The 12,626-nt window shown below is 36.1% G+C and overlaps 1 protein-coding gene across 1 annotated transcript in view; it reads left to right on the top strand.

The window, feature by feature from the left end:
- The window catches only part of RGS22 (regulator of G protein signaling 22), a 162,911-nt gene that overhangs the window by 51,125 nt on the left and 99,160 nt on the right, over positions 1 to 12,626 (top strand). Inside the window, exons 6-8 of the mRNA XM_064384452.1 lie at positions 3,618 to 3,747; positions 5,844 to 6,471; positions 8,222 to 8,383. Coding sequence (XP_064240522.1) covers positions 3,618 to 3,747; positions 5,844 to 6,471; positions 8,222 to 8,383 — 920 coding nt within the window. The remainder of the gene's footprint in view (positions 1 to 3,617; positions 3,748 to 5,843; positions 6,472 to 8,221; positions 8,384 to 12,626) is intronic.

The raw sequence follows: 12,626 nt of genomic DNA, 5'->3' as shown, positions 1-12,626 counted from the left end.
TTTCATCACTTACACTTCAATGAAACTTCTCATTTTATTTTTTATTTTATGTATATATTTTTTGAAACAGGATCTCACTACTCTGTCACCCAGGCTGGAGTACAGTGGTGTGATCACAGCTCACTGCCTCTACCTCCCGGGCTCAGGTGATCCTCCCACCTCAGCCTCCATAGTAGCTGGGGCTACCTTTTTTTGTGTGTGCATTTTTTGTAGAGACGGGGTTCCACCATGTAGCCCAGGCTGGTCTTGAACTCTTGGGCTCAAGCAATTCACCAACCTCTGCCTCCCAAAGTGCTGGGATTATAGGTGTGAGCTACCACGCCTGGCTGAAACTTCTCATGTTAAGGCATTTGTATTACCTGAATGGAGAAAATGATTTCAAATACATGTAAAGCAGATTTAGCAATAGTTCTTATAGATTTATGCTGACTAATTTACTCTGCTCTCTTTCACTTGAAATGTAATTAGAAATATTATCCTCATGTCTGAAGAGACAAAGGCAAGGTTGAAAAACATGCTTGTCACCTCGGATGCAAGAGTAACTTGAATTATATCCATGGTTTCATTGTTCATCACAAAATTCCTCTGATTTGGATTTTATTACGTTTGTACAAAAAGATGATAAATTGAGTCTTCTCCTTCCTATTCTCTGGATTATTCCTTAGCATTTATTATTGTTTAGCTATTATCAAATAAATTTGTCCTCCATGATTAGAGAATTGTGAGGTTATATGAGAGCATTTGAAAAGATATAATCTAGAATCAAAAGTCCTTGTGGAGAGTCCTAGTGTAGTGAGAACTGTTGTTTGATCTTTGGGCTCTAATTATTAGCTCTTATCTCTGAAACTATACTTCTAATACACAATTCTATACAAAAATCAGGAATGGCAAATATGTAGCCCTTGTGCTGCTACTCCCTCTATGACAGACACTGTTAATCAATTGTGGAAATTTTTCTGCTGAGCTAGGATTTGGCTCCAGATTCTTTACAACACAGTATTCAGCATAGGCACTTCCAGTTTTTTTTTTTTTTTTAAACCTTAAGTCTTACTTGCAAATAAGGCGCTTTCAATTCATCAAAACTATCATACAAGAGGAAGCCTCTTTGCCATCTGTGTTGGAATAGATACACTTAGGTTACTTGAACTTTTTTTTTTCATGTGTGTCTCCTATAAATTTTGTAGTTCAGCATTTGTATCAGCAATATTTGTCAAAAATGTTTACAGTTATGCCATTTCCATTATTTCTACTGAATAATGCTTAGTGGCGTATTTAAGGCACATTTTTCTTCTTTCTTATACTGATTTTTAGGGTTTTTTTTTTTTTTTTGAGACAGGGTCTCATTTTGTCACCCGTCTTGGAGTGCAGTGGTACAATCCCAGCTCACTGCAGCCTTGACCTTCCAAGGTTCAAGGGATCCTCCTGCCTTAGCCCCCGCAAGTAGCTGGGAATACAGGCATGTGCTACCACACCCTGATACTTTTTGTGTATCTTTGTAGAGACAGGGTTTTGACATGTTGCTCAGGCTGGTCTTGAACTGCTGAGTTTAAATTCACCCACCTTGGCCTACCAAAATGTTGGGATTACAGGTGTGAACCACTATGCAGGGCCATATTTTTTCCTCTTAACTTATATACTATAGAAATGTCATAAAACTATGTACTCATGGTTGAGGTAAATAAACATGCAAAGGGAAGAATCAATGGGAAGAAGTTCTGATTTGCTATATGTGAATTTAATTAAATATAAGGGAGTTTAAATCCAAACTAGTTTACTTTTGCTATTTTCTGAGATGAAAAAACTCATTTGTATTTACTTGAGTAATATTTCAACAATGTATATATACACATTTTTTTTTGAGACAGGATCTTACTGTGTTCCCCAGGTTGGAGTGCAATGATGCAGTAATGGCTCATTGCAGCTTCAACTCCCCTGGTTCAAGCGATTCTCTCAGCTCAGCCTCCCAAGTAGCTGGGACTACAAGAGTGCATCACCATGCCTGGCTAAATTTTTTAAATTATGTAGAGACAGGGTCTGTGTTGCCCAGACTGGTCTTGAACTCCTGGATGCAAGCAATCCTCCAACCTCAGCCTTCCAAAGTGCTAGGATTACAGCCAGTTTAACTATATATTACCATTTTTCAATAGCCTTTGAATTTTGCAGATTCAAAGTTCTTGGACCCTTAAATTATTTAAGTCATGACTATACATAGGAGTTAATCTTCATGATAATTGATAGTATTTCTTTGAGCTTCAAGTTATACCATCTAAAAAACAATTGACCCATTTCTTAAAAGTATGAAGTGGAATAATTATGGTAAAGTCTGACTGGTGACTTCTTTCTCCCCTGTGTTCTACTCCCTCGTTATTTTTTTGCAGTTAAAATAGCAAGGACATCTGTATGTTGGTCTCTCTCAATTCCTTGAATGTTTCTTAATTATTTTGGCTTCCTGTCATTGCCTAGGCTATTGCTTAGAATAAAGTAGTCACTTGATAATTATATGTTAGATGGACATATGATTAATAATAAATAACTCGATCTTAAAGGAAAAGGGGAACAAAAGTGAATGAGTCTTTGACAGCTTTTATGCACCCAGGAAACCTTACCTCTAAGAGGGATGGTGACCACATAGATGCCATCTCTCATTTCTCTCTCTTGTTTTGGTCTCCTTATATGGCTTGACTTGCCATGTTAATTCTACATAATAGACAGGGAGTACTTTTTCTTCCATATTCTGCAGGTGTTTCTTAGGCTAAGTGCTGGCCAACCAGCTAACTCAGTTGGATAAATGAGACATGAGAGGAATGCTGGATACTCCCTCCTCTGCTCTTGTTGAACAACTTGGATTTTAAAGTAAAAATAAAAGAGGACATTACAGAGAGAGGCAGGCAGAGGAATTTTCCCGAGAAGGCTAGGATAGGAGCTTCTTAGAGCTGGGGTTCTAGAAGCTAAGGATCAGCTTCAGATGGAATTGGCTAGTTCAGGGGTACACAAAGGAAAGGAAAAATGGAATGCTGCATCCAGGGGCAGATGGAGTCAGGTATCATTGTGCAAGAAGCATTCAATCAAAGCAAACTTGTGAAAACTGAATCTAATGCAAAGGGGCAGCTGAAGTCAGAGAGGGTCCAGTGGCACTAAGAATAGTGTCTCTGTCATATTGGAGGAGCAGTTGTTAAAAACACTGAGCCAGGTGAGACAGAATGGGGGATCTGAAGTAATCAAGAAAGTTGTAAAGGGGAGCAGCTAGCAAAAGGATTGATGGGCCTGGTGACTGCCAAGTTGAAGTCAGATGGCGTGAATTTGTAGTGAATCCAGGAAGTAGGGTTTCATGCCTTTGGTCCACAATAGCCTGAGAGTGAAAGTTGGATAATTTATAGGTATTGGACACATATTTTCCTTTGGTTATCAAATATGAAAAAAATCTGGATTGAGATTTCCTTCAGTGTCCTCTTAGCTAATGAATTTTTTTAGTACAATTTTATTTTCCTTCATGAGGTAATTTTCACTTTACATATTATACTGTGCAAGTTGCATATTATCATAATGATTTCTCCAGGTTTGTGATCAGAGTAATACTGCTAATCATATGTTAAACTAATAAGCTCCTGTCTTCCTAGGCTTCCTATACTCAAACAAAAAATTGGTTTGCATTAGCAAAACAAAGTCAGCAAACAGTATCAACCTTTTCACTACCCTGTTGTGTACCCTACAACAAACTTGAGTCACCAGCTATTTCATCTGTTTCTGGTAAGCAGAAAAGGACAAGAATGACTTCAGAATGTCTCTTTAAGTTTTTGTTTGTTTCTTCTAATTTTATATACAGTACTTAGTGTTGGGGAGAAAAAAATTATCCATATACCCTTTGCCCCACTCCACTTCCTACTGCTTTTTGAGAGACAACTTTGTATAGTGAAAAGGAGATGGGTTTGGAATGCAATTCTGATATTTATTAGCTGTGTGCTGTTTGATGAGTTTTTCCACTTCTGGGAGCCAGGCCTTTTCTCATCTGTAAAACTAGAATGATATATACTAAATGTATGGAAAATGCTTGGCCTGGTGCCTGGTATCTATATGCAATAAATGTCATTATTTCTTATCACAGTTTACAAATTCTTATTAAGTCTTTGCAATAAAGTGGGTACAACATTTTTCTCATCCTAAAAAAAAATAGCTACTGAAGGAAATTGAGTTTCCCTTCTGTTTTTAAGTTCAGACTATTTTTTTACCTTAAAAAGCAGATAAATTTCTACTGTGGGGAGCTTTGTGGATATACAGACTTTTCATAAAATAAAAGGAATCTTCCAGAAATAGGAGTCATTAACTGTGATATTGTTATAGAAAAAAACCTAGGTGTGATGACTCAGGAGGAGAACTCAAGAATTCACTTACAGTTCTTAACTAATCTCTTTGAGAAGTATAAGCAACCTCTGGGAAGGTAAATCCGAATTCCCTAGAATTGAACCTAAGTCTAGGTAAAGAAGAAAATAATCTCCCTAACTGAAAATAGCTGGATTCATAGGCTTCTTGTTGTTTTCCAAAAATACTGAAGTAGATAATTGGAGATAAAAATAGTATACAGGCAGAGAAGGATGGCAGGAGGTGGTGAGCTGGAATGCCTGCCTTGCTCTCTGCAACATCCTCCCTTCAGTTCTATGGAATTGAGTGTATACTCAGCATCCTCTCACAGATTTACAGTCTAGTCTCTCAATATTGGGGAATTTACTTGTAACAAAAATTGTAATGAAATGTCCAGTTCGTTGAGATCTGAACTCTGGTAATTGAGAAAATGGTCATTGAGAATGGGCATGGATGACAACAGCTAGCTGACCTGTGGTAATTCAAGGGGTAGATTTACTATGTGAAATAAAGCTGTAATGTCAGACATGTCACTGATTTTTGAAAGGGAAAATAGGAGCTGAATACTATATCTTTAGAAAAAGCATACAAATAATCCCTTTGTAAACCTTCATAAATACTTTGTGCCATTTTGTAACTTGAATGATAGACTGTAAGTATGATAGTAATTGAATCTTTTAATGAAATGATGAATTTTAAAAATTGCTATTATTGTCTCCAGTTCTAGTCTGTTCATATATGGTCTCATCATCTACAGTAGTTTTGTTTTTTCATACAACATGAAATATCAAAGCACATATAATCATTTAGTATACATATTCTAATTCCTTAATAGATTTGGCCCTTATATATTGATATTATATATCAGTCTGGAATATTACATTTTAAAAGTATATAATGTATTTTTTAATATCTTCTGTTGTTAGGGATGTCAAATATTTAGTCCATCTGCCACTATTCTTTCCTTCTAAATCCAGGGAAGACAAGGTTATTAATTCCCATTGGTAGTTTTTTTTCCTACTGGTTCCAAATGTAGCATCAAAATTCTTCTTTTCTTTTTTTCTATTTTTTGAGACAGAGTCTTGCTCTATCACCCAGGCTGGAGTGCAGTGGTATGCTCCCAGCTCACTGCACCCTCCACCTCCTGGGTTCAAGCGATTCTTATGCCTTAGCCTACCAAGCAGCTGGGATTACTACGCCACCATGCCTGGCTAAATTTTGTATTTTTAGTAGAGACGGGATTTCACCATGTTGGCCAGGCTGGTCTGGAACTCCTGACCTCAAGTGATCCGCCCACCTCAGCCTCCTAAAGTGCTAGGATTACAGGCATGAGCCACCGCAACCGGCCCAGAATCCTTAAGATGCTGGTCCATGCAGTCACTACCTGTGATAAACCCATTTGCTGTCCTAGCTCTGTAGCATCTATTTAATAAGAAGAAAGGTTTGTATTTATATCTAATCTATTAGCTTTTTATGACTTAATACAGAGAATTTTACCTTTGATGATGGAGTTCACCCTAGGACAAAAAATGACCCATCTAAAACCACCAAATTAATTTCTGAATTTGAAGAAGACGACGACGAAGAAGAAGTGTCTGTATCTCTACAAGACACTCCTTCTCAAGCTCTTTTGAGAATATACCTTGAAAAGAAACAGGAGGTTGATGAAGGCCTGACAATGCATTTCTCAACATGTAAAGAATTTTTAAATTCCTATATATACTTTATTTTGAGAAGAGCAATTCAGCAAATTGTTGGAAAGTCAGTTGGAGAAACTCAAGACTATATAAACTTCAACAATATAACAAAAGTGTCATTTGGTGATGGTTTTGAGTCTACTCCTGGCAAGAATTTTTTAAGTGAATTAGTTCAGACTACAAAGGAGAGGTCAGAAGAGATAGTAGAAGAAGCAAGTTTAAGTTCAAAGAGTGAGAGCACTGGACCAGAGAGCAGGGCCAACTGGTGTGTTTCTCATAGAACTTATGACATTGGCAACAGAAAGGAGTTTGAAAGATTTAAGAAATTTATAAAAGGTACATTGGGAGAGAGATATTGGTGGCTATGGATGGATATTGAGAGGTTAAAAGTTCTTAAGGACCCTGGAAGACATCAAAGGTAATTCTATTTTTTATTTTTCAATAGTTTTAAAAACAAATCATGAATATTAATTTGGGTTATTTAGTACAGGGAGAAAGCCTGAAGTAAATTGAAAAAATATAATTTTTTACTCTTGGAGGAATTAATGATAATAAAACTTATTTTATTATAAATATTGATTATACTAGTTTTCTGATTTCATAGTTTTCAAATGCTAAGTGATAATTATTTGGGGTTGCATAATGTTTCTGCCAATACATTCTAGAACTAGTTTCAAATTAATTATTCTATTTTCACTTTTATAACATTAAAATGATGTGTGATTTGTATAGAATAAAATAATTTATCAGTTATAACCACAGTAGCAAATAGACACCTGCACTTCCTAGCAGTTAACAAATTCCAAATTCCATAATGTTTGGTTGGATGCCATGTAGCTGGGTATCTGGATGAGTCTCTCTGCTAGAGAACTTCTTGGAGGTCTGATGAGGCTCAGGTCTTTGTTTGGTCAGCTCTATATGTTTTAGATTACTGTAAGTTGAAGAACCTTAAGAGAATCCTGTTTTAGGAAAGTCTTTAACTTGTCTTTATTTTCCTAATCTGCTCTGAAGCAGATCAACTATAGTAGATTGCAATTTCCTTTAAGGATTTGGTTGAGTATATTAGTCACTGGGTTGTTTCACTTATTTTAATGATATTCAGATCACAAACCTCATTGTTTGAGCAGAGGTCACTAAATGGTTGATTATGAAGCATGACCTGATTGACCATTACCACTTTTGAAGACATCAGGGTGGTTGTATGCAAGTAACGACATAGGTTTTTCAGGATCAACACTGTAGTTCCCAATGTTGCTGTAACAAATTGCCACATACTTAGTGACTTAAAGCAACATAATTTTTTTTTTTTTTTGAGACAGAGTCTCGCTTTGTCGCCAGGCGCCAGGCTGGAGTGTAGTGGCACGATCTCAGCTCACTGCAACCTCCGCCTCCCAGGTTCAAGCAATTTTCCTGCCTCAGCCTCCTGAGTAGCTGGGACTACAGGCGCATGCCACCACACCCAGCTAATTTCTGTATTTTTTTTAGTATAGACGGGGTTTCACCATGTTGGCCAGGATGGTCTCGATCTCTTGACCTTGTGATCTGCCCGCCTCGGCCTCCCAAAATGCTAGGATTACAGGCGTAAGCTACCACGCCCGGCCAATAGCAACAGAGTTTTATTTATTATTGTACAGTTCTGAAAGTCAGAAGGTTCTAGGGGTAATCGATTTCACTATTCTTTCCATCTAATGAAGGCCTTGGTTCATGGGCTCTTTCTCCATCTTCAAAGCCAGCAGCACAGCATCTTCTCTCTGCCTTCTGCTCTATCCTCACATCTTTTCTCTATGATGCTGACCTTCCTGCCTCTCTCTTAGAAGAATCCTTGTGATTACAATGGGACCATCTAGATAATACAGGAGATCTCTTTAAAGTCTTTAAGCACATCTGCAGAGTTCCCTTTGACATGAAAGGTAACTTAGACACAAGTTCTAGAAATTAGAATGTAGACATCTTTGCAAGGCCATTTATTCAGCTTTTCACAGATACCCTTCCTATTTGCATAGCTGTGAGAAATATCTTTACCTCTACAAAAATATTTGGTACCTCTGACACTCAGTGTTGGTTTTGCGATCGTTCATTACTTGTCCAAAATGTTTTAGATGTGAAATTATTTTGGTAGTTGAATTCTATTAATGTGTGTGTATATGTGGAAATGTGTTTTCTTTCAGACATCTTGAGAGGATGAAAAAATGCTATCTAGTGAGCAATGGAGATTACTACCTTTCTACAGAAATCTTATCAAAATTTAAACTGTTAGATGGCTCTCAGTGGAATGAAGAGCATTTAAGAAATATTCAGTCTGAGGTTTTAAAACCTTTACTTCTGTATTGGTAAGAAAACATGAATCAGTTATTTGCTTTCACTTTTCTTAGGCTAGTTATGAGTTATACCTTTTTTGCCTTATGGATATATAACTTATGGAAACCTAAAATGACAAGACTATTATATTTTTGGCCTTTTTAAAGGTACTTATCCTTTAGATAATTTGGATGTTTGGGTGACTTTAAATCCATAATAAGGCAAGAAAGTATTTAAGTTGCCTTTTAACTTTGGTGAGCATGTTCTTTTTTTTTTCCAGCAGAATTTACATTTTAATTTATTTACTTTTAACTTTTATTTTAAGTACAGGGGTACATGTGCAGGTTTGTTACATAGGTAAACTTGTGTCATAGGGGTTTGTTGTATGGATTATTTCATCATCCAGGTATTAAGCCTCACACCCATTAGTTATTTTTTCTGATCCTCTCCCTCCTTCCTATCCTCCACCCTTTAATAGGGCCCAGTGTGTGTTGTTTCCCTCTATGTATCCACGTGTTCTCATCATTTAGCTCCCACTTATAAGTGAGAACATGATGTATTTGTTTTTCTGTTCCTATGTTAGTTTGCTGAGGATAATGGCCTCCAGCTCCATCCATGTCCCTGCAAAGGACATGAACTTATTCTTTTCTATGGCTGCATAGTATTCCATGGTATATATGTACCACGTTTTCTTTATCCAGTCTATCATTGATGGGCATCTAGGTTGATTCCATATCTTTGCTATTGTGAATAGTGCTGCAATGAACATACACATGCATGTGTCTTTATAATAGCACGATTTATATTCCTTTGAGTATATACACAGTAATGGGATTGCTATATCAAATGGTATTTCTGTCTTTAGGTCTTTGAGGAATTGCCACACTATCTTCCACAGTGGTTGAACTAATCTACACTCCCACCAACAGTGTATAAGCCTTCCTTTTTCTCCACAACCTTACCAGCGTCTGTTATTTGACTTTTTACTAATAGCCATTCTGACTGGTGTGAGATGGTATTTCATTGTGGTTTTGATTTGCATTTCTCTAATGATCAGTGATGTTGAGCTTTTTTTCATAAGATTGTTGACCACATATATATCTTCTTTTGAAAGTGTCTGTTCATGTCCTTTACCTACTTTTTGATTTTTTTAATGTAAATTTGTTTAAATTCCTTATAGAAGCTGGATATTAGATCTTTGTTTGATGCATAGTTTGCAGACATTTCCTCCCATTCCATAGGTTGTTTACTCTGTTGATAGTTTCCTTTGCTGTGCAGAAGCTCTTTAGTTTAGAGAGATCCATTTGTCAATTTGTGCTTTTTTTGCAAGTGCTTTTGGCGTCTTTGTCATGAAATCTTTGCCCATGCCTATGTCCTGAATGGTATTGCCTAGGTTGTCTTCCAGGGTTTTTATAGTATTGAGTTTTACATTTAAGTATTTAATCCATCTATAGTTAATTTTTGTATATGGTTTAAGGAAGGCGTCCAGTTTCAGTCTTCTGCATATGGCTAGTCAATTATCCTAGTTCTATTTATTGAATAGGGAATTCTTTCCTCATTGCTTGTTTATGTCAGGTTTTTCAAAGATCAGATAGTTGTAGGTGTGTGGTCTTATTTCTGTGTTCTCTATTGTTTCATTGGTCTATGTGTCTGTTCTTGTGGAGTACCATGCTGTCGTGGTTACCATAGACCTTTAGTATAGTTTGAAGTCAGGTAGTGTGATGCCTTGAGCTTAGGATGCTCTTTTTGCTTAGGATTGCCTTGGTTATTCAGGCTCTTTTTGGTTCCATTTGAATTTTAAAATAGTTTTTTAGTTCTGTGAAGAACCTCAATTGTAGTTTAATAGGAATGGCATTGAATCTATAAATTGCTTTGGGCAATTTTAATGATATTGATTCTTCTTATCCATGAGTATGGAATATTTTCATTTGTTTGTGTCATTTCTGATTTCTTTGGGCAGTGTTTTATAGTTCTCCTTGTAGAAATCTTTCACCTCCCTAGTTAGCTACATTCCCAGGTATTCCTAGCTATATTGCTAGCTATATTCCTAGGTATTCTTTTTGTGGCAGTTGGGAATAGGGTATGTTCCTGATTTGGCTATCAGCTTGGAGCACATTCTTCTACAACTGACATTTTTATGATTGGTATTTCATAAAATTGGGGTGTGTGTGTGTGTGTGTGTATATATGTGTGTGTGTGTGTTGTACATGTAGCTAGAGTTGCAGATTTATCATCTTAATAAACTTTAGCATTTACTATAGGCTAAGTGCTATGCTAAGGATACAAAGGTGAAACATGATAAAATCCTAGTGGTCATAGTATGATGGGAAGAATGTACATGTGATATTAGTATAATTTTTAAAAGTGTGGTAAATGCACAGGATATTGAGAGGAGGTCATATTTTACCTGGGAACTTGAGGGACTTGAAGCAAGGGAGAGAGAATGGGAATAGTGGAAAAAAATATATGCCATTTGAAGATCTGTGAATTGTTCTGTGCGACAGGGATGAATCTGATTGTGTTACTTATCTGCACTAGACTTTTAAAGATAACTGTAGACTTATATTCAAAGAAGGCTGAGCATGATGGCTCGTGCCTATAATCTCAGCACTTTGGGAGGCAGAGGCAGGAGGATCACTTGAGGCCAGAAATTTGAGACCAGCCCGGGCAACATAGCAAGACCCAATCTCTATTTTATTAAAACTATTTTTAAATAGAGAAAGATAGAAAAGAAATAATACAAAGAGATGCTGTGTATCTTTCACATATTTTCCCCCAATGGTAACATCTTTCATAACTATAGTACAATATCACAATGAAGACATTGAGTTTGATATAATTTATTTGTTGTTTTTCTCTCTGGAACATCTGTCCAATGCTGAAAGTGGGGAGTTGAAGTCTCTAGCTATTATTGCTTTGGGGCCTATGTCTCTCTTAAGCGCTAATGATATTTCCTTCATACATCAGAGTGCTCCAGTGTTGGGTACATATATATTTAAAATGGTTATATCCTCTTACTGAATTGACCTCCTTATTATTATATAGTGACTTTCTTTGTTTCTTCTTAGAGTTTTTGTCTTGAGATCTGTTTTGTCTGATATAAATGTAGCTACTCCTGCTTTTTTGTTTGTTTCCATTGACATGGAACATATTTTTCTATCCCTTTATTTTTAGTTTGCATGTGTCTTTATAGGTGAAGTGTGTTTCTTGTAGGCACCATATCAATGGGTTTGCTTTTTTATCCATTCAGCCACTTTATCTTTTAATTAGAGAGTTTAGCCTATTTACATTCAATGTTATTATTGATAAGTAAGGACTTCAGCCATTTTGTTTTTGTTGTCTGGTTGTTTTGTGGTGGACTCTTCTTTCCTTCCTTCCTTCCTGTCTCCCTTTAGTGAATGTGATTTTCTCTGTTGATATGACTTAGTTTCTTGCTTTTTATTTTTTGTATATCCATTATATGTTTTTTGGTTTGAGGTTACCATGAGGCTGACAAAAACTGTCTTATAACCTATTATTTTAACCTGATAAGAACGTAACACTGCATAAACATACAAGCAAAAAGAAAACAAATAAAAATTCTGTACTTTAACTTTGTTCCCCTACTTTTAAATGTTTTGTTGTTTCTGTTTATATCTTATTGTACTGTCTATGTCCTGAAAAGTTGTTGTAGTTATTAATTTTGATAGGTTCATTGTTTAGTCTTTCTACTTAGGATAAAAGTAGTTTACACATCACCATTAACAATGTTAAAATATTCTGTGTTTTTCTGTTTACTTACTATTACCTGTGTGTTTTGTACCTTCAGGTGATTACTTATTGCTCATTATTGTTCTTTTCTTTCTGATTGAAGTACTCCCTTTAGCATTTCTTGTAGGACATGTCTTGTGTCAATGAAATCTCTCAGCTTTTCTTTGTCTGGGAAAGTTTTTATTTCTCCTTCATATTTGAAGGATATTTTTGTTGGATATATTATACTAGGGTAAAAGTTTTTTTCCTTCAGCACTTGAAATATTAGGTTGGTACAAAAGTTATTGCAGTTTTTGCCATTACTTTTACTAAGTCATGCCACTCTCTCCTGGCCTATAATGTTTGTGCTGAAAAGTCTGCTGCTGGATGTATTGGAGCTCCAGTGTATACTGTTTATTTTTCTTGCTGCTTTTGGGTTCCTTTGTTTATCTTTGACCTTTGGGAGTTTGATTATTAAATATTATGAGGTTGTCTTCTTTGGGTTAAATCTGCTTGGTGTTCTACAACCTTCTTATATTTGATATT

The sequence above is a fragment of the Aotus nancymaae genome, unplaced genomic scaffold (genome assembly GCF_030222135.1).
Source record: "Aotus nancymaae isolate 86718 unplaced genomic scaffold, 86718_ANA_hifiasm-v0.15.2.pri h1tg000036l, whole genome shotgun sequence".
Taxonomy (NCBI): Eukaryota; Metazoa; Chordata; class Mammalia; order Primates; family Aotidae; genus Aotus; species Aotus nancymaae.
The sequence above is the reverse complement of the archived record's forward strand: the minus strand, read 5'-3'. Positions and strand labels throughout refer to the sequence as shown.